The 20,103-nt window shown below is 40.7% G+C and overlaps 1 protein-coding gene across 1 annotated transcript in view; it reads right to left on the reverse strand.

Moving 5' to 3' along the window:
- Positions 1-20,103, reverse strand: part of tdrd12 (tudor domain containing 12) — a 150,645-nt gene that overhangs the window by 112,078 nt on the left and 18,464 nt on the right. The window contains exons 4-12 of the mRNA XM_072547812.1: positions 19,949-20,085; positions 11,648-11,767; positions 10,558-10,613; positions 9,906-9,991; positions 7,714-7,921; positions 7,080-7,260; positions 5,883-5,970; positions 4,510-4,594; positions 3,509-3,552 (exon numbers count right to left, since the gene is read on the reverse strand). Coding sequence (XP_072403913.1) covers positions 3,509-3,552; positions 4,510-4,594; positions 5,883-5,970; positions 7,080-7,260; positions 7,714-7,921; positions 9,906-9,991; positions 10,558-10,613; positions 11,648-11,767; positions 19,949-20,085 — 1,005 coding nt within the window. The remainder of the gene's footprint in view (positions 1-3,508; positions 3,553-4,509; positions 4,595-5,882; positions 5,971-7,079; positions 7,261-7,713; positions 7,922-9,905; positions 9,992-10,557; positions 10,614-11,647; positions 11,768-19,948; positions 20,086-20,103) is intronic.

A 20,103-nucleotide genomic window follows, 5' to 3' on the forward strand; every position in this document is an offset into this window, starting at 1 on the left:
TCTCTCCTACCAATGGAAACATTTTCCCAACACCCACTCTTTCCATGCCATTCAGTATTCTCTAAGGTTCAGTTAGATTCCCTCTCAGCCTTCGAAACACCACTGAGTATTGACCCAGAGTAATCCAACGTTCCACATATGTTAAGCTTTTCATTCCTGGGACCATTCTCGTGAACCTGAAGCTGGTGCAGGGGAGAAGGATGCACATTTTTGGATCATTGAAATCTCTTGTGGGAAAGATGTGACCTGCATAAGGGGGATGGACTGCATCTGAACTGGAAGGGAGCTAATATACTGGTGGGGAGGTTTGCTAGAGCTTGTCAGGAGGATTTAAACTAGTGAGGGCAGGGTGGTGGTGTGAGGGAGGGAGGAGACCCAAAGGAGATAGTGAGGAACGTGATCGGTCTAAGACTGATACAGTTGGGAAAAAGAGAAAATCAAACAGACAGGGCAGGCAGGAACAAAGTTGAAAACAAGGTAGGTCTAATGAAATAAGAGATTAATTTAATGCAAGAAGCCTAACAGATAAAGCAGATAAACTTAGGGCATGATTAGGAACATGAAACTGGGATATCATAGCAATTCTACAGCTGTGACTTAGGGATGGATAGGACTGGCAGCTTAGTGCTCCAGGGTATAGATGTGAGACAAAGGATTGAAAAGATGGCAAGAGAGAAGTGGTGTGATCTTTTTGATATGACTTAACATTACGGCTGTATTTAGACAGGATATTCCTGGGGATAAGTCCACGGACATTATTTGGGTGGAACTGATAAATAAGAAAGGGATCATCAACATATTGTAATTGTACTACAGACCCCCCAGTAGATAAGGGAAATTGGGCGACAAATTTGCAAGGAATTCTGAGTTACCTGTAAGAATAATCGGATGGTTATGGTAGGGGATTTTAACTTTCCAAACACAGACTGGGACTGCCTTAGTGTTAAGGGTTTAGATGGAGAGGAATTTGTTAAGGGTATCCAAACAAATTTTCTGATTCAGAATGTGGATGTACCTACCAGAGAAGGTGTAAAACTTGGGAAGTACTTTTGGGAAATAAGGCAGGGGAGGTGACTGAGGTGTCAGTGGGGGAGCACTTTGGGGCCAGTGACCATAATTCTATTAAACTTAAAATAGTGATGGAAAAAGATAGACCAAATCTAAAAGTTGAAATTCTAAATTGGAGAAAGGCTAATTTTGACGGTATTAAGCAAGACCTTTCACAAGTTGATTGGGGATGGATTTCACAGATAAAATGACAGCTGAAAAATGGGATGTCTTCAAAAATGAAAGCGAGAGTCCAGAGACCCGATGTACCTGTTAGGATGAAGGGCAAGGCTGGAAGCTCAGGAATTTTGGATGACTACGGAAATTGAAGTTTTGGTCAAGAACAAAAAGGTACAGACAGCAGAAATCAAGTGATTCCCTAGAAGAGTATAAAACCAGTCGGAATATACTTAGAGGGAAATCAGGAGGGCAAAAAGGGGACATGAGATAACTTTGGCAAACATGGTTAAGGATAATCCAAAAGGGATTCCACAAATAAATTAATGACAAAAGGATAACTGGGGAGAGAATAGGACCCCTCTAAATAGGCCACTATTTAAGACAGTTGGTAAGGAAAAGCCAGGAAACTATAGACCAGTGAGCCTGACTTTGGTGCTGGGCAATTATTGGAGGGAATCCGCAGGGTCAAGATTTACATGTATTTGGAAAGACTGTGGTGCTGGAAAAGAAGGAGCAGGAGAACTGACGTTTTGGGCATAACTCCTGGGATGCTGCCTGGCCTGCTGTGGTTTTCCAGCACCACACACTCGACTCTGATCTCCAGCATCTGCAATTCTCACTTCCTTTATGTATTTGGAAAGGCAAGGACTGATTAAGGATAGTTAACACAGCTTTGTGCTTGGGAAATTGTTTCTCATGAACTTGATTGAGTTTTTTGAAGAACTAAACAAAAAAAAAGGATTGATGAGGATAGAGCTGTAGACATGATCTATATAGGAGTTCATTAAGGCATTCAAAAAGCTTTCTCAATGGTAGATTGGTTAGCAAGGTTAGACCACATGGAATACAGGGAGAACTAGCTATTTGGAGACAGAAATGGCCACAAAGGTCGAAGACAGAGGGTGGTGGTGGAAGGTTGTTTTTCAGACTGAATGCATGTGACCAGCGGTATGCCACAACGATCAGTGCTGGATCCGTGGCTTTGTCATTTACATAAGTGATTCGGATGTGAACATAGGAGGAGGTATGGTTACTAAGTTTGTAGATGACACAATTGGAGGTGTAGAGGACGGCAAAGATTACCACGGCATACAACATGACATTGATCAGATGGGCTCATGGTGTTTAATTTAGATAAATGGGAGTTACTGTGTTTTGGAAAAAAAAATCAGGGCAGGACTTATACACTTAATGGTAAGGTCCTGGGAGTGTTGCTGTACAAAGAGACCTTGGAGTGCAGGTTCATAACTCTTTGAAAATCGAGCCACAGGTAGATAGGATAGTGAAGGTGGTGTTTGGAATGCTTGCCTTTATTGGTCAGTGCATTCAGTTTGGGAGTTGGGAGGTCATGTTATGGCTGTACAGGGCAATGGTTCAGTCACTACTGGAATACTGTGTGCAGTTCTGGTCTCCCTTGCAATAGTAAAGATGTTGTGAAACTTGAAAGGGTTCAGCAAAGATTTACAAGGATGTTGCCAGGGTTGGAGGGTTAAGGTATAGCGAGAGGCTGAATAGACTGGGGCCATTTTCCCTGACGCGTCAGAGGCTGAGGGGTGACCTTATAGGGATTTATAAAATAATGAGGAGCATGGATAAGGTAAATAGACAAGGTCTTTTCCCAGGGGTGGGGAAGTCCAAAACTAGAGGCACAGGCTGAGGGGGAGAGGGGTAGGTATAAAAAGGAACCTTAGGGTTCCTTTCTCTTGCAGAGGGTGGTGCATGTATGGAGTGAGCTACCAGAGGAAGACAAGGCTGGTACAATTAGAATATTTAAAAAGGAATCTGGATGGGTATATGAAAAGGAAGGGTTAGAGGGATATGGGCCAAATGCTGAAAAATGGGACTAGATTGATTTAGGATATCTGGTTGGCATGGATGCGTTGGATCAAAATGTCTCCGTGCTGTATATCTCTATGACTTTAAATAAGCACATATTTAATGGGAGAACACAAACACAACTACTTTTTCAACAAACATTTCATGATATAAAATAAATGACAAGAACCATACTATTACACAGTAGCAATTTGTACTATGCCAAAATCACAAAAGATAATCAGAGACGAAGAGTCACAAGTTTCTACGTGAATTTTTTTTAAAAATCACTTTTCAGAGACAGATGTGAATCATGAACCTTCCACAATTACATATTATTATTTTTGAATAATGAAAATAATTGACAATGAAAAAAATCATTGTGCTTCTCAATCACTTCAATAAAAGTCAGTCAATGAAACTGAAGCTTTTTGAATGAGCTTGTGGATAATTTATCAAAAATTACCTGTTGGAAATTAATTTCGAGTTCGTTTTTTGAGTTCAATGGATCTGGATTTAGAAATTGTAGAAGTCTGGAAAATAATTGTACAAATGATTACAATGGGCACATTTAAATGAACAATGATGCAGAGATATATTCACTCTAAAACTTTATGCCAAAATTCCAGTCAACTTTTAGGCAGCAATAGTGCAAAAAGTATATTTAATCTTCAGCACAGCTATCAATTTGCAAAAATATTCCCCAGTAGCATTTGTAAACCTCATATTTTAACTCCTCCACTCTGGAATGCTTGGGACCAAGTCATTACTGGGCTTTGGAATTTTCTGGATTATTGAATGTCAATGATATTCGATAGCCTAACCATGAGAATCAGGAAACACCTGAAAAAGTTACCTGAAGCATAAAAATGGTAAAGCATTCTAAAAGGGATATTCAAATTTGCTTTACTTATCAAATACTATACAGGTCTATTCCCAAAGTGCTGAACTAAAATTATGTTGTGAGAATGTTTGGGATGATCGACCAACTGATGTTGCTGGACAACAGATTTCCAGACTTCTTCTCAGCAAAATTAAAAGATGCAAAGAATAAACTGTAGAACCACTGTATTCATCTCTTCCAAATCCTAGTATAGTTTCAGAACTGGAAGATCTACAATTACATTATCTTCTCAGTTTGGCAGTTGGAAAATAAATATTATTAACAAAGACGATCACTCCATGTTGCTCCAATCTCAACACGACATTTGAATGGACGAGCAGATGCAGTGTATTCAAGCTACTGCAGAAAACTAGCTGCCCACCAAAGTCTATTCAATGTGATCTTGGCTTTCTAGAACAAGATTTGAGTAAGGTCAGCAATAATGGAGTAACACTGGAGCCATTTGAGTTCAGTGGTAGAGTTGAGCAACATTCTGTTCTGGCATTTTCATCACTTGGGTGCTGTCATAAGGCATCAGGTCATCTCAGAGGTTAAACACAGAACTAATGGGAAGCAGGCCTTACTTGTCTGAGCTTCAAAATTGAAGTGTGCCAAGTCCTCAGAGATGTCCACTGTACTGATGACATCGCATTCCATATCAAAGAATACCTTTAGCAGTGAATGAACAAATTTCCTCATGCCTGTATCGAGTTTGGTTTGACCATTGGCATCTGGAAAACCAGATGAGCCAGTATGTTGCCATATCTCCACTTATGATAATGAGGCCCTGTAACACCAAACTCTAAGTCCATCAAGTCTGCATCCTCAGCACACTTCAAGAGTTGAGAATTTTGAATAAAGGACAATAATCTGAACAATTAACTGTTTTTCTCCATAGAGACTGCCCAATCTGAATTTTTCCAGCACGTTTCTTCCCAGATCTGAGACAGCAGTGAGACATACCAACATATGGTGCACAAGAGATCAGACTGGGATATAATAGACTTCAGAACATTAATAACTGTTCATGGATTGAAAGAATCAAAAAAGATAAATGTTACACATGAAAAGCAGCAGCAATAACTGTCTGGAATAAGCTATTAAGGGATAACTACTGTTACACAGAAATTGAACGCAATTAGTCATGAATGGGGAAATTAAGGAGTCAAGATTATGTAAATTCAAAAGTGGTCAGCCAAGTGCGCACGTTCTCAGCTCAGTGTCTGTGACTGCATCAAAACTGGAACAGAGATTGCCACACCAGACAGAGATTCAAGCCACACCAGGCGATGCTTAACCCAAAATAGGTCAAGTTACAGACTATCATCTTATGACACAAAGGCAATGTTTTAGAATTTCTATCATTTTCCATGGAGCGGTGCTTGACTGTGAAAAAAAGGCAGTTTACCCTTTCTCTCTCAAAATGTATTTTGCTGTCCAAGAATACAGATTCTTTGTTAAATTTGCATCTCATACCTGCTTCACTTTATCTACATGATTATTATTTATCTATTTGACCCAAGTGTTGCCAGGCTACTTAAACACAGCATAACACAACTCTGATTCTTTCGCAGTCAACACATGCACAGTGCTGTACAGCTTACAGAAGCAAGAACCCCAGCCAATTTTCTTCTTCCCAAATTCAAAATGCTGAAGCCAATTAATGCAGCTTTCCTGTGGTCCCAGTCTGCTCAGCGCAGGACAAGGATCAGAATAAGGATTATTCATGACTCAGTTGCTTAATGGATAAACTTCCTTAGGAGTTCATAAAGTAGATAGCAAATTTCAAATGAAGGTGAACTATATCCTTGTAGAATGAATTCTATTCCATTTAAAGTATAAATTGGATAGAATATATACATTAGGTTGAGATTTTATCATGTATTAATCCTGGAAAATGGCTTTTTAGTCCAAAAAATTTATTTTCAATTTAGTTATTAATAAATGGAATAAATACATAACTTCTAGCAGCTGGTATTTCATCACATTCCTGCATCGCCTTGGAGGTGTCCCTGTCCATTCTCATTTCATCACGAATATAAAACCTGAATTTTAAAAAAGAATATTACTTAATTTCTCGTCAGAGAACAGGTAAGCAAGACATGGCAGTAAATGCACCTAAATTCATACTGTGCCAAGTAGAAATGGGGACAAATAGTTGGTGAGGAGGACATTAAATAATATCAGGATGACAGGGAGTACAGTATATTAGGCAGGTGGGCACTGGATTGAATAAATGATGAAAATTTTTCAATTAACTTTGGGAGAAATTTACAAGATAAATATACATTAAGAGATACTTTGGAATGTGCTTAAGGCAGAAACAGTACAAAACAAAAGTCATAATGGTCCACCTATATGAAGTAACAGTTAAGTGGTATTGTTAGGTACTACACGTTTTTGGGTACAATACAAAAGCTGTTTTTTTTATTCCTTTTCAATTTGTGAAGGAGTGCTGTGGTATTAGTCTTTTACTGTGTGTTTAAAAATGTTTGAAGGTGTGTGCTAAGTATAAAATTTGGTTTATTCTAATAAATAAGTATATAATATAATAAACTTCTGTTTTCTTGTTAAAGCAAAATCTACAGAATGATGTGCTTCTGTTTCAGGTATGCACCACTTCGTTATTGACAAAATGAGATACATTTTATTAAGCCACATTTCAATTTACCCAAGTTGGCTGATAATAACATCAGTTGTGATCAGTATAGTTTAAAGATTGAACATATCATGTGCAAATGATTTTCATATATCTAAAGTTCAGTTGCAGAAGTTTCACACGTGGAATATAATCTTATGGAATCAAGCAAACTGGCATAGAGATGGTGATAGGTATCATCAACATTTATAGTAATTGAAAACATACCATTTCATTTAATCTGAACAGATCTGTGATAGTAAAATTAATAAAAAGGTATGCAAATTAATTTCCCCACTTCATACTGATGCAAATTTATCACATTTGAAAATAGTACAGAACATTAAAAGTTCAACTATACAGTAACGCTCATAATTAGATATTATCCTGATTCTTGTCTTCTGCTTTAAGATAAGTAGAACTGGGTGAAGAATATACATTTCTAATGGACTGCAAAGCTGTTAAATAATTATCCTTCACAGCAAGAAAGCTGAATTGAATAAAGCATACACATACCTTGCTCTCTTGCAATCTAATTCTTTTTCCAAAGAACAGAAGGAAAAGCTTGCGAGTGACTCTGTTGATTTTCTATTGGATAATGATACAGCTGTCTCGGTGTATTGTTTATTCATATTTTCGCTGAATACTCTTTCTTGGGATTGTAGACATTGAGTAACTGACTTTTGGACAGCAGGACCTACAGAAACAGTTCGAATATATTTAAGTAACAATAAATAAACATGACATAGAACCCCAAAACCTAAAAAAAACTTGCAATTACTTGGTGTCCTCAATCACAAGATTATGACCACTTTATTACCAATAAATATTGGGGAGAACACAGAGGAATAACTCCCCGCATATTATAAATGCATATTCAAATATTGGGAGGGTGGGGGATATGGGTAAGAGAATACAGATTAAAATTCCAAAATTTGGCAAAGCCGTAACATATGCTTGGCAGAGGTGAGAATGATAGCAAATCAATTGCAAGAAGACATACAAAAAAACAGATTTAAGACTTTGAGAAAAGCAACATTTACAGATGCCTTAAGTTCAATAAAAATTGAAATAATTTCAAACTTCTGGAATGAAGTCAGAAGGTTTGTAAATCAACAAAATAAGAGACCAGTCAAGAGCAATTTCCTACCTTGGTTTAATGTTGTACGAACAGTTCCTTGCACTGTCTCAGACCAAAGAGCCAATGCTGCGTGGCCTACATTCTTCTTAACAGGTGCTTCCTTCTTCTGGCAGAGTGCTGAAGTGATTTCTGATGAAGAATTCAGACTGTTCACCGTACTTTTTGGTGAAATGTAACATGCAAAGAATTTCGCTACCAAATCATCATTCAGACACACCTATGAAAAGGAAGATTAACATCTTGTTCACAAATATTAAGTCTCCATTTAAATAATATTGAAAAGTCTTCCTGCCAAAGTACATTTTTCCAAATTATATTTCAACTGCAAAGTGTTTGCTCACTTGCTCATCGGTTTATATCCCTCTGCAGACTGTCACACTCACAACTTGCATTCCTACCAATTTTTGCATCATCCAGAAATCTGGCAATAATACATTCAATTCCCTCACTTAAATCATCGATATATGTTGTCAATAATTGTGGTATCAGCACCAATCCCTGTGACACTTCACTAGTTAGAGACTGGTATTTTGAAAACGTCCTTGAATTCAGAGTCTCTCATTAGTATTTTCCATTCACCAACTATCACGACGTATTTGCTACTCTCTACCAGTGGAACTCTCTCATGTGAACTGGACTACCTCTATTATCTTGACTTCCAACTTCACCTGTATGAATACAGGTAATGCCATGTCACATCACCACTTCAATGATCTCTGTTCTCAAAAGTAAATCTAAAATTAAATTTTAAATTATATCAATAAAATCTATTTCAAGAAATAAATGCAGGGAGTTGCGGTGAAGCTTTCACTCCAAAGGGATATAGTTTTCCTTCTGTTGGGAAATTATGTATGCATAATATAAAAAAAAGATGGAATCAATTCTGTGTTTAACTATCCAGGGTGAATATCTGACTTTTATTTAGTGAAGATGAGGATCACTGCACTTACAAACCTAATTCCAAAATTATCTGTTTTCACAATATATTAGACAGACTTATCAACATTCGCCCTAATGTCATGTACTCAATTACAGGCGCTTTTAAGCTGCAGTCATTAAATCCTACACTGAGGCAGCCTCATTTAATTAGTTTAGGCCCATCACACTTGGCTTTACAGGGCAATAGTCTACATTGTCCATAAATAATAGGTTTTCCAATTCTGCAAAATGTTTTGCCTAAATTATATGGATTTTGTAACTTTCCCTTTCCTAATCCCAATGGTTTTGAAAGTGAAAGCATTTATTTTATGTATATTTATGTAAAGTCTAGTGTACTTAAAATAACTCTTGAAAAAAACCTCTTGTCACTGAACAAAAAAAAAGTAGGCAAAAGTGAGTACTGCAAATGCTGGAGATCAGTGTCAATATGAGTGTGGTGCTGGACAAGCACAGCAGGTCAGGCAGCATCTGAGGAGCAGGAAAATTGAGGTTTCAGGCAAAAGCCCTTCATCAGAAATAAAATATTATGCAAATACTGTTAAGATGTAGCTCTTAGCTTGAGGTGTAGTATGCAAACACTCTTCAGTTGAGATGTAGTTCTTAATAATTAAACAGTCTGTACACTGACTCTAGACAGCTTGTTCTGTCGGCATCAACAGTTCACCATCTCAATAGACACCAATTACAAAGGTGCTGCTTAAAGTGTATTAATATAGCAAGCCTTTTGAACAGCATAAGCAGAAAAATCCTTTTTGCCTGGGCTGTTCGCTTCAATTTAAAAATCGTGAGTTTCCCAATTAAAAACTTGACAATTCTTGTTGACTGCTCCAGACTGAAATTATCCATCTTTCAAGTATGCACCAACATTACTGATATCTGCAGTTTTCTCTTTGGACCCAACTCCTACAAGCCCTTCTGGAGACTCCGCTCCTTTTGAGTGAAGATAAATGAATTTTTCTTGACCCTGTCCCATGGACTGTCAGGTACAGACTCTCAATCATCATGCTTTCAGGAACACAGTCCCTATTTCACACACAGTCTTTGGACTGGCAGTACCCTCTTGGAGTTTCTCACATAAAATGTCCCCTGGAAAAAGCCGGTAAATTTTATTGATATCAATGGATCAGATATAAACAAGCAGGATTATAAACCCCCAAGAGCAATCTCATTGCATCAATTCAAAGGAGACTATAAAAAAAACAGATAATAAACTGGTCTTTTAATTTTTTTAATGCATAACCATTTATACTAAAACAATTTACCTTTTCATCATTTAGAGAGAGGTATAATTGAACTGCAAAGGTATCCCCAGTCACACTTTGTAATTTTGCTTCAGCAACATCAGATTCTGTTATAGACAATGAATAAATTCCCATATGTAAGGCAACAATCATGATTTAAACTATTTACATCATACATTGCATCGCAGCTCTAAAACCAAAAGCTTTAAAATTACGATCACACTCAGCACCTTTGGGCTTCTGACTAAGATGCTGACTATTATACATTCAAATGTTTTAAAAAAAAAAGGAAAACTTACTTTGTACCAAATCTCATGGCTTTGTGAACAAAGGACATTTTGTAGTACTACTTAAAACATGACACAAACACAAATCACCAGCTTGAGTCTGAATACTAAGTTATAATACCAGCTCCATTCTTCTAAGACTCTTCATGTACAATCAAAGTTTTAAAAATGATAAATGCCTGCCCAAGACGACCATAGGGCTGCACACATTACAGAAAGACAACTCGTGGTGATCTTGACTACAAAGTCACTGCACCTCAGGTGAGGGGAAAGGTTGAGAAGACAGGGCCTTCATGGTAATTTTTGCTGGCATGTGAATTGAACCCACATTGTGACAGTCATTCTGCATTAAAAACCAGCTGAAGTGGAAAAGGAAATAACCTTACCTCGGGACATTTTTTGGAAATACTGTATTGCGGCACTGTCCCATCTTACTGCTGGGCTGTAAAGTCGCAAAAGAAAATGCAATTTGCATACTTAGTAACAGAACAAGATTATAACTTTTTCCTTCCTCTATTTTGAATTAAGAAAATGTTTTAAACCCATTCCAAAGTTGAGTGTTATTTCATATTATGTTTTTCAGAATAAAACGTAAAATATTTGTGAAAACATTTCAATAATAAGTCTACATCAGCATATAGATTCTTGAGAAGGTTCAAAACATTTTGGAGATTATTCTAAGTATTGAAAGATACTTCATTTTAGGAATTGCTGTCTCCCAGAAATGTTAATTTTATATCATAAGAGCATTCAGCAATCAAATTATGGCAGCATGCATTTTAAAAATTGAAATTCAGTTCCACTTATATTAGATCCACTATAATCTTTTGGAAAACAAATATATTTCCTTATGTGGATTAAATTCTGGCACAAGTATTCAAACCCAGAACTCCACCTCACTTCCAAGGAGTGGAGGTGAGGTCCAGCATTAATCTTTTGCATGGAACTTGCTTTTCCACTGCTTCCCAAGTAACTAACACCATGTAGTCGACTCCTAAACTGCACAATAACCTTAGCTTTTTAATTCCATTTTCTAATGTATGAACCTATATCCCAAATAGAGATGGGATTGGGAGAGAATTCTTTTGATCGTGGACTGTCATTATTGCTATTATGTTTGCAAATTAGGAGTCCCCTCAAACACTTTTCTCCAGAGATTGTGAGCAGTGACCTTCAAGCCCCAAGCCAAGTTAATTATTAACAATTTTAACCATCTTCCAGCAGTCAAGGTCAGCCCATCAAGCAAATCACAAGCTAAATAAAATGAAGCATTAATATTATTTGCAAATTAGAAGCATCTTTTGCTATTGATCATTTGTGTTGGCTTTAAAAAAAAACTTTAAAATGCACACATTAACAGGTGATTTGCAACATGTGTAATTTTTGGGTGTGGATTTTTACTGTAATATCAAAGCTGATCTTAAACATATCTAAAGATGTGTAGGTTAATTAACATTTTGCAACCTTGACACATACCCAATTTTTGCTTTCTCTTCACAAACATCAACGTGCAAGGTCATTGGCTGTATGCCAAACAACGTAAACTTTTTAGCACGGTATGGCAGCTTCCAAAAGACATCAACTGCTCTTCTTACACTGAATAGAAACATGCATGTTGATCAGCGTTTTTTTAAGAAAATCACACAAGTAACATTAAAATGACACAAGTTAGTTAGTTTAAACTTTATGCTGGTTTCAAGGTAATGCATCAAAGAACTATGTATACACACTCAAACATGGTTCCAACTAGCTGCACAAAATTAGCGACCATCTTAAACAGCACTTCTACTCTGTCTCAAACGATCAGCTACTCATTGGTACATAAAAACTTGAAAAAGATTGCAAGAAACATATTTGCAGTTAATATAGCAATAGTTTTAGCAGCCAGAAGAAATTATAAAGTGTTCATTTATTAAAAACTGTCATACCAACATACCAATTCCCACTAATACCATACAATTTTGTCGTTTTACCTGATACATTTTGGGCAAAATACAGAACAGCAAAGTCACAAGATTAATGCTGAAAAAATGTTTTGTTCCAAGCCTAAAATTGCTCCATATACAAAAGATCACATAGTTTTCATAGTCAGTCTTACAGCATAGAAGCAGTCAAGAGTGCATTGCTGGAAAAGCACAGAGGTCAGGCAGCATCCAAGGAGCAGGAGAATTGACATTTTGGCCCAGAGCCCTTCATCAGGGATGAGCCTTGGGGGTGGAGAGATAAATGGTGGTGGTAAAGGTGCTAGGTCGGAGAGGAAGGTGGAGCGGATAGGTGGGAAGGAAGATTGGCAGGTGGGACAGGTCATGAGGACTGTGCTGAGCTAGAAGGTTGGAACTGGGGTAAGGTTGGGGGGGGGGGAGAATTGAGGAAACTGGTGAAGTACACATTGATGCCCTGGGATTGAAAGGTCCCAACGCGGAAGATTAGACATTCTTCCTCCAGCCGTCAGGTGGTGAAGGAGTGGCGATGGAGGTGGCCCAGGACGTGCATGTCCTCAGCAAAGTGGGAGGGGGCATTGAAATGTTCGGCCACGAGGTGGTGGGGTTGATTGGTGCGGGTGTCTCCCAGAAATGTTCTTTAAAGCGCTTTGCAAGAAGGTGTCCAGTCTCCCCAATGTGGAGGAGAATGCATCAGGAGCAACGGATACAATAAATGATGTGTGGAAGTGTAGGTAAAACTTTGAATGATGCAGTAGGCTCCTTTGGGACCTTGGATAGTGTGTTGTTTGGGGGGGGGGGGGGGGGGGGGTTGGAGAGGTGGACACAGGTTTTGCAATTTCTCCAGTGGCAAGGAAAGGTGCCAGGAGGGGAGTGTGGACCTCACCAGGTATCATGGAAGGAATAGATTTTGCAGAAGCAGATCCGGGTGGGGAGGGAAATCTAGCCCTGGTGATGGGGTCCATTCGTAGGTGATGGAAATCTCGGCAGGTTTATGTGGAGGTGTGGAAGGCGAGGACCGGTGGTGGTGGTGGTGGGAGGGGTTTGAGTTGGTCTTTACGGATGGAGATGAAGAGGTCCAGGAAGAGGAGGGGGAGGGAGGTGTCAGAGATGGTCTAGGTGAATTTGAGGTCAAGGTGGAATGTGTTTGTGAAAGTGATGAACTGTTCGATCTCCTCGTGGGAGCACAAGGTGGCACCAATGCAGTCATCAGCATAGCAGAGGAAGAGGTGTGGTGTGGTGCAAATCTAACTCCGGAAGATGGACTGTTTTATGTAACCAACAAAAAGACAGGCATAGCTCAGGCCCATGCTGGTGCCCATGGTACCCCTTTCGCCTGGAGGACGTGGGAGAATTGGAAGGAGAAATTGTTGAGGGTGAGGACCAATTCAGCCAAACGAATGTGTGTGTCAGTGGAAGGGTACTGGTGGGCATTTTGGGAGAGGAAGGAACTGAGGGCTTGAAGGCCCAGGTAATGGCGGATGGAGGTGCAGAGGGAACTAGATGTCCATGGTGAAGATGAGGCGTTAGGGACGAGGGAAACAGAAGTCTTGGAGGAGGTGGAGGGCTTGGGTGGTGTCCCGAATGTATATAGTGAGTTCCTGGACTCGGGGGATAGGACAGTATCGAGGTAGGTGAAGCCGAGTTCGGTGGGGCAGGAGCAGTCTGAGACAATAAGTCGGCTGGGGTAGTTAGGCTTGTGGATCTTGGGAAGAGGAGGTAGAATCAGGCGGCGTGGGGTTCCCAAACAATGAAGTTGGAAGTTGTGGGGGGAGATCCCCTGAGGTGATGAGGTTGTGTATGGTCTGGGAGATGATATCTCAGTGATGGGTGGTGAGGTCATAGTCAAGGGGCCGATAAGAGGAGGTGTCTTTGAGTTGGCGCCTGGCTTCAGTGGTGTAGAGGTCAGTGTGCCAAATTACCACTGCACCCCTTTGTCCGCTGGTTTGATGGTGAGGTTGGGGTTGGAATGGGGGGAGTGGAGGGCTGTGCATTGTGAGGACAAGAGGTTGGAATGGGTGAGGCAGTTTTACAGGTTGAGGCGGTCGATGCCACGATGGCAATTTGACATGGAGAGGTTATGGGCAGGTCACGGTGGCAGTTTGACAAGAAGAGGTCAAGGGCAGCATCACCTCCTTTGGGGACATCACGACTGACCCCACAACCATGCCCACTTGAGTCACTGTCTCCGCCCCCACCTTGAACTCCAGCCCAACTCCACATCCTAGCTCCCATTCCTACCGTGTCTTCACCATTCCCCCAAACTTTCCCCTCACTGAGGACGATCTCCACGTAGTTAAAGATGCCCTCCAATGCATCTCATCCATGTCCCGCACCTCCATCCAGGGCCCCAAAGGAGCCTACCACATCATTCAAAGTTTCACCTGCACTTCCACACGTCATTTATTGTATCCATTGCTCCCAATGCAGTCTCCTCTACATTGGGGAGATTGGATGCCTTCCTGCAGAGTGCTTTAGAGAACATCTCTGGGATACCCAAACCAATCCACCTCACCGCCTCGTGGCTGAACAGTTCAACTCCCCCTCCCAGTCTGCCGAGGACATGCCGAGGTCCTGGGCCTCCTGCATCACCACTCCCTCACCATCCGACGCCTGGAGGAAGAATGTCTCATGTTCCGTCTCGGGATCCTTCAGCCCCAGGGCATCAATGTGGACTTCACCAGTTTCCTCATTTCTCCTCTCCCCATCTTACCCCAGTTCCAACCTTCTAGCTCTGCACCGTCCTCATGACCTGTCCCAACTGTCAATCTTCCTTCCCACCTATCCGCTCCACCCTCCTCTCCAACCTATCATCTTTACCTACACCTTCATCCACCTATTGCAGTCTTGGCTACCTTCTCCCCAGCCCCACCCCACTCCCATTTATCTCTCCACTCCAGAGGCTCCCAGACATTTTCCTGGTGAAGGGCTCCGGCTGATTCTCCTACTCCTTGGATGCTGCCAGACCTGTTGTGCTTTTCGAGCAATGCACTCTCGACTGTGATCTTCAGCATCTGCAGACCTCACTTCGGTACAATAATAAGCCTAAACAGTTTCATTTTTTGGATAAAATGATTGGTGCTGATGATTCAGCAGATTTCAATGTTACACTGATAATAGGTAGAACTTCTGTGTCAATTTACAAATCACCTCCTCGATGATTCTTTTACTTGCAGAGCCACAAATGATTTGATAATGGCATGCTTTGTGTGATATAATTTAGTGAGATCTTCAGAACATTAGAAACAAGTTAGGTAAATATGTAGAAATATTCCATATTAGAATTATTAAGGCATCTGAAAATATGCAATAATGAAATGGAAAGCACAAGCTTTCAGAAAATGTGTTCAAGTGATCCTGCGTATGTTCAATGTGGACAGTTGTGGCTCTTTAAGCTTTGTGCCCATTTTTATACATACACTCCCTTCCACTTGACCCAATCAACCACTGTTATTTCCATCATTGGTATTTCACAGTTCCTTCTCCCCACCTCAGTAATGTTTCATTTCATTCTTCAGTATATGAGGGGTTTCTCATAGAGGTTTTTTAAATCATGAGGGGCATGGATAGGATAAATAGACCAAGTTTTTTCCCTTTTTGGGGGGGTGGGGGGGGGGGGCGGGGGGTGCGGTGGTGGTCTGAACTAGAGGGCATAGGTTTAGCGTTAGGAGGGAAAGATATAAAAGGGACCTAAAGGACAAGGTTTTCAAGCAAAGGGTGGTGCGTGTATAGAATCAGCGGCCAGAGGAAGTGGTGGAGGATAGTACAATTGTAACATTTAAAAGGCATCTGGATGGGTATATGAATAGGAAGGGTTTAGAGGGATATGGGCCAAGTGCTGACAAATGGGACTAGATTAGTTTGGGATATCTGGTCAGCCTGGAAGAGTTGGACCAAAGGGTCTGTGTCCATGCTGTACATCTCTGTGACTGTATACAAGTTCTTGATTTCGATGACAACTCAACATATATTCTCATCCTTCTCTCCTATCAACCCATCATAAACAATCATTAACCCGTGTATCTCTGATCATTTTCCATTAAGTCCATAATAGCACCAACTCTCCTATCCCCCCCAAGAATGGGGAGTGAGATGGTTGGCAAACTAAAATTAACCTCTGACCTGCTCTATCCATAAGACCATAAGACATAGGAGTCGAAGTAAGGCCATTCGGACCATCGAGTCCACTCCACCATTTAATCATTGCTGATGGGCATTTCAACTCCACTTACCCGCATTCTCCCTGTAGCCCTTAATTCCTTGTGACATCAAGAATTTATCAATCTCTGCTTTGAAGATATTTAGCGTCCCAGCCTCCACTGCACTCTGCGGCAATGAATTCCACAGGCCCACCACTCTCTGGCTGAAGAAATGTCTCCGCATTTCTGTTCTGAATTGAGCCCCTCTAATTCTAAGGCTGTGCCCATGGATCCTAGTCTCCTCACCGAATGGAAACAGTTTCTTAGCGTCCACCCTTTCCAAGCCATGTATTATCTTGTAAGTTTCTATTAGATCTCCCCTTAATCTTCTAAACTCCAATGAGTACAACCCCAGGATCCTCAGCCGTTCCTCGTATGTTAGACCTACCATTCCAGGGACCATCCGTGTGAATCTCCGCTGGACACGCTCCAGTGCCAGTATGTCCCTCCTGAGATGTGAGGCCCAAAACTGGACACAGTACACCAAATGGGGCCTAATCAGAGCTTTATAAAGTCTCAGTAGCACATCACTGCTTTTATATTCCAACCCTCTTGAGATAAATGACAACATTGCATTCGCTTTCTTAAATCACGGATTCAACCTGCATGTTTACCTTTAGAGAATCCTCGACGAGATCTCTTTGTACTTTGGCTTTATGAATTTTCTCACCGTTTAGAAAGTAGTCTGTGCTTTTATTCTTTTTGCCAAAGTGCAAGACCTCACATTTGCTCACATTGAACTTCATCAGCCATTTCCTGGACCACTCTCCCAAAGTGTCTAGATCCTTCTACAGCCTCCCCACTTCCTCAGTACTACCTGCCTGTCCACCTATCTTCGTATCATCGGCAAACTTCGCTAGAATGCCCCCAGTCCCTTCATCCAGATCATTAATATATAACGTGAACAGCTGCGGCCCCAACACTGAACCCTGTGGGACACTGCTTGTCACCAGCTGCGATTCTGAACAAGAACTTCTTATCCCAACTCTCTGCCTTCTGTCAGACAGCCAATCCTCAATCCATGCCAGTAGCTCACATCGAACACCATGGGCCCTCACCTTACTCAGCAGCCTCCTGTGTGGCACCTTATCAAAGGCCTTTTGCAAGTCTAGATAGACCATATCCACTGGGTTTCCCTAGTCTAACCTACTTGTCACCTCTTCAAAGAATTCTAACAGGTTTGTCAGGCACGGCCTCCCCTTACTAAATCCATGGTGACTTGTTCTAATCCGACCCTGCTCTTCCAAGAATTTAGAAACCTCATCCTTAATGATGGATTCTAGAATTTTACAAACAAGCGAAGTTAGGCTAATTGGCCTATAATTTTCCATCTTTTGAAAGATCTCAACCAATGCTTCCGCTATTTCCTCAGCCACCTCCCTCAGAACTCTAGGATGTAGCCCATAGGGGCCAGAAGATTTGTCAATTTTAAGGCCTTTTAGCTTTTCTAGCACTATCCCATTTGTAATGGCAACCATTCTCAACTCAGCCCCCTGACTCCCTTTAATTGTTAGGATATTACTCATGTGAAGACTGACGCAAAATACTTATTAAGTTCTCCAGCTATTTCCTTATCTCCCATCACTAGGCTTCCAGCAGCAGTTTTAATTGGCCCAATGTCTACTTTTGCCTGTCGTTTGTTTCTTATGTATTGAAAGAAACTTTTACTATCATTTCTAATATTACTGGCTAGCTTACCTTCATATTTGATCCTCTCCTTCCTTATTACTCTCTTTGTTATCCTCTGTTTGTTTTTGTAGCCTTCCCAATCTTCTGATTTTCCAGTGCTCTTGGCCACTTTATAGGATCTCTCTTTTTCTTTGATACATTTCCTGACTTCCTTTGTCAGCCATGGCTGTCTAATCCCTCCCCGGATAATCTTTCTTTTCTTGGGGATGAACCTCTGTACAGTGTCCTCAATTATACCCACAAACTCTTGCCATTTTTGCTCTACTGTCTTCCCTGCTAGGCTCTGCTTCCAGTCGATTTTCATCAGTTCCTCTCTCATGCGCTCATAATTACCTTTGTTTAACTGTAACACCATTACATCCGATTTTGCCTTCTCTCTTTCAAACTTTCGAACTCTACCATATTATGATCGCTGCTTCCTTAGGGTTCCCTTACTTTAAGATCTTTTATAAAGTCTGGTTCATTACATAGCACTAGGTCCAAAATAGCCTGCTCCCTTGTGGGCTCCTTGAGAAGCTGTTCCAAAAAGCCATCCTGGAAGCATTCCAAGAATTCCCTTTCTTTGGATGCACTGGCAACATTATTTACCCAGTCCAGCTGCATATTGAAGTCCCCCATGATCACCGTGACCTTGCCTTTCTGACATGCCTTTTCTATTTCCCGGTACATGTTGCGCCTCTGGTCCTGACCACAGTTAGGAGGTCTGTACCCAACTCCCATTATGGTTTTTTTGCCTTTGTGGTTCCTCAATTCCACCCACACAGACTCCACATCATCCGACCCTATGTCATTCAGTGCCATAGATTTAATTTTGTTCTTAACTAACAAGGCCACCCCCGCCACCTCTGCCCACCTCCCTGTCTTTTTGATAAGTTGTAAATCCTTGGATGTTTAACTGCCAGTCCTGAACCCCCTGCACCATGTCTCTGTGATGCCTACCACATCATAATCATTCACGATGATCTGTGTCATTACTTCATCTACTTTATTACGAATGCTACGAGCAGTCAGGTAAAGTGCCTTAATGCTAACATTCTTATCATTAGAGATATTGGAAGTCATAAGATGTCCTAAGTTATCCTTCCTTTTTGTTGCATTCCTAATCTGCCTCAAGGTTAAATCCACCTGCATACATGCTATCCTCCTGCTTATCTTTCCATTTAACTCCATACTCCCTGTCACTTTCACTTTCCCTTCCCCCCCAACTCAGAAGTTTAAAGTCCTACTGACCACCCTATTTATCCTCTTCGCTAGAACATTGGTACCAGATCAGTTCAGGTGGAGACCGTCCCAATGGTACAGATCCCCCCGGTTCCAAAACTGATGCTAATGCCCCATGAAATGGAATCCCTCTTTCCAACACCAATCCATTAGCCACGTGTTTACTTCCCTAATTTTCTTATTCCTATGCCAACTGGCACGTGTTTCAGGCAGTAATCCGGAGATTATGACCCTTGAGGACCTGTACTTGAATTTCCTTCCTAGTGCTTGATAATCCCCAAACAGGTCCTCCACCCTAGCTTTGCCTATGTTTTCAGTCCCAACGTGGACCACAACAACTGAATCCTCCCCCTCCCGCTCCAATATCCAACCCATCATGCTCCCCTTCTAACCTATTATTATACAATCAGATATTTCTCACCAGAATATTTACTAACTCAAATTGGACCTTTGTCGCTATAGCCTCATCATGTGTGACACTATTAGTATCCTGACAGCAACAGTGAACACATCTTACTGGCATTGCACTCCTTCTCCCTTAAACAAGTCTTCCTGGTAGATCAGGGGCTGCTTGATTTAATGTCCAGCAATATTTAAAGTATTAGCTTGATAAATACAAAAATTAACTTTAAAAATTAAAATGTTTTGTTGACAGACCATTATTTAAACAAAATGTCTTTTTCATCAAACTTAATAATACAAGCAAATTGAGCATGATTAATGCTTACTCATTTGCTTTCACCAGAATGTGTTTTGCGTAGTCAACTAGGAAACACTCTGCAAGGTAACTACTTCCACTTGATACAAGAGATTCAAGTATTGCCCTGCACCAGCAGCGTAGTTCATGGCAGTATATAGCACAAATCTGCAAAAAAGACAAATT

This window comes from Chiloscyllium punctatum, chromosome 26 (genome assembly GCF_047496795.1).
Source record: "Chiloscyllium punctatum isolate Juve2018m chromosome 26, sChiPun1.3, whole genome shotgun sequence".
Lineage (NCBI taxonomy): Eukaryota > Metazoa > Chordata > Chondrichthyes > Orectolobiformes > Hemiscylliidae > Chiloscyllium > Chiloscyllium punctatum.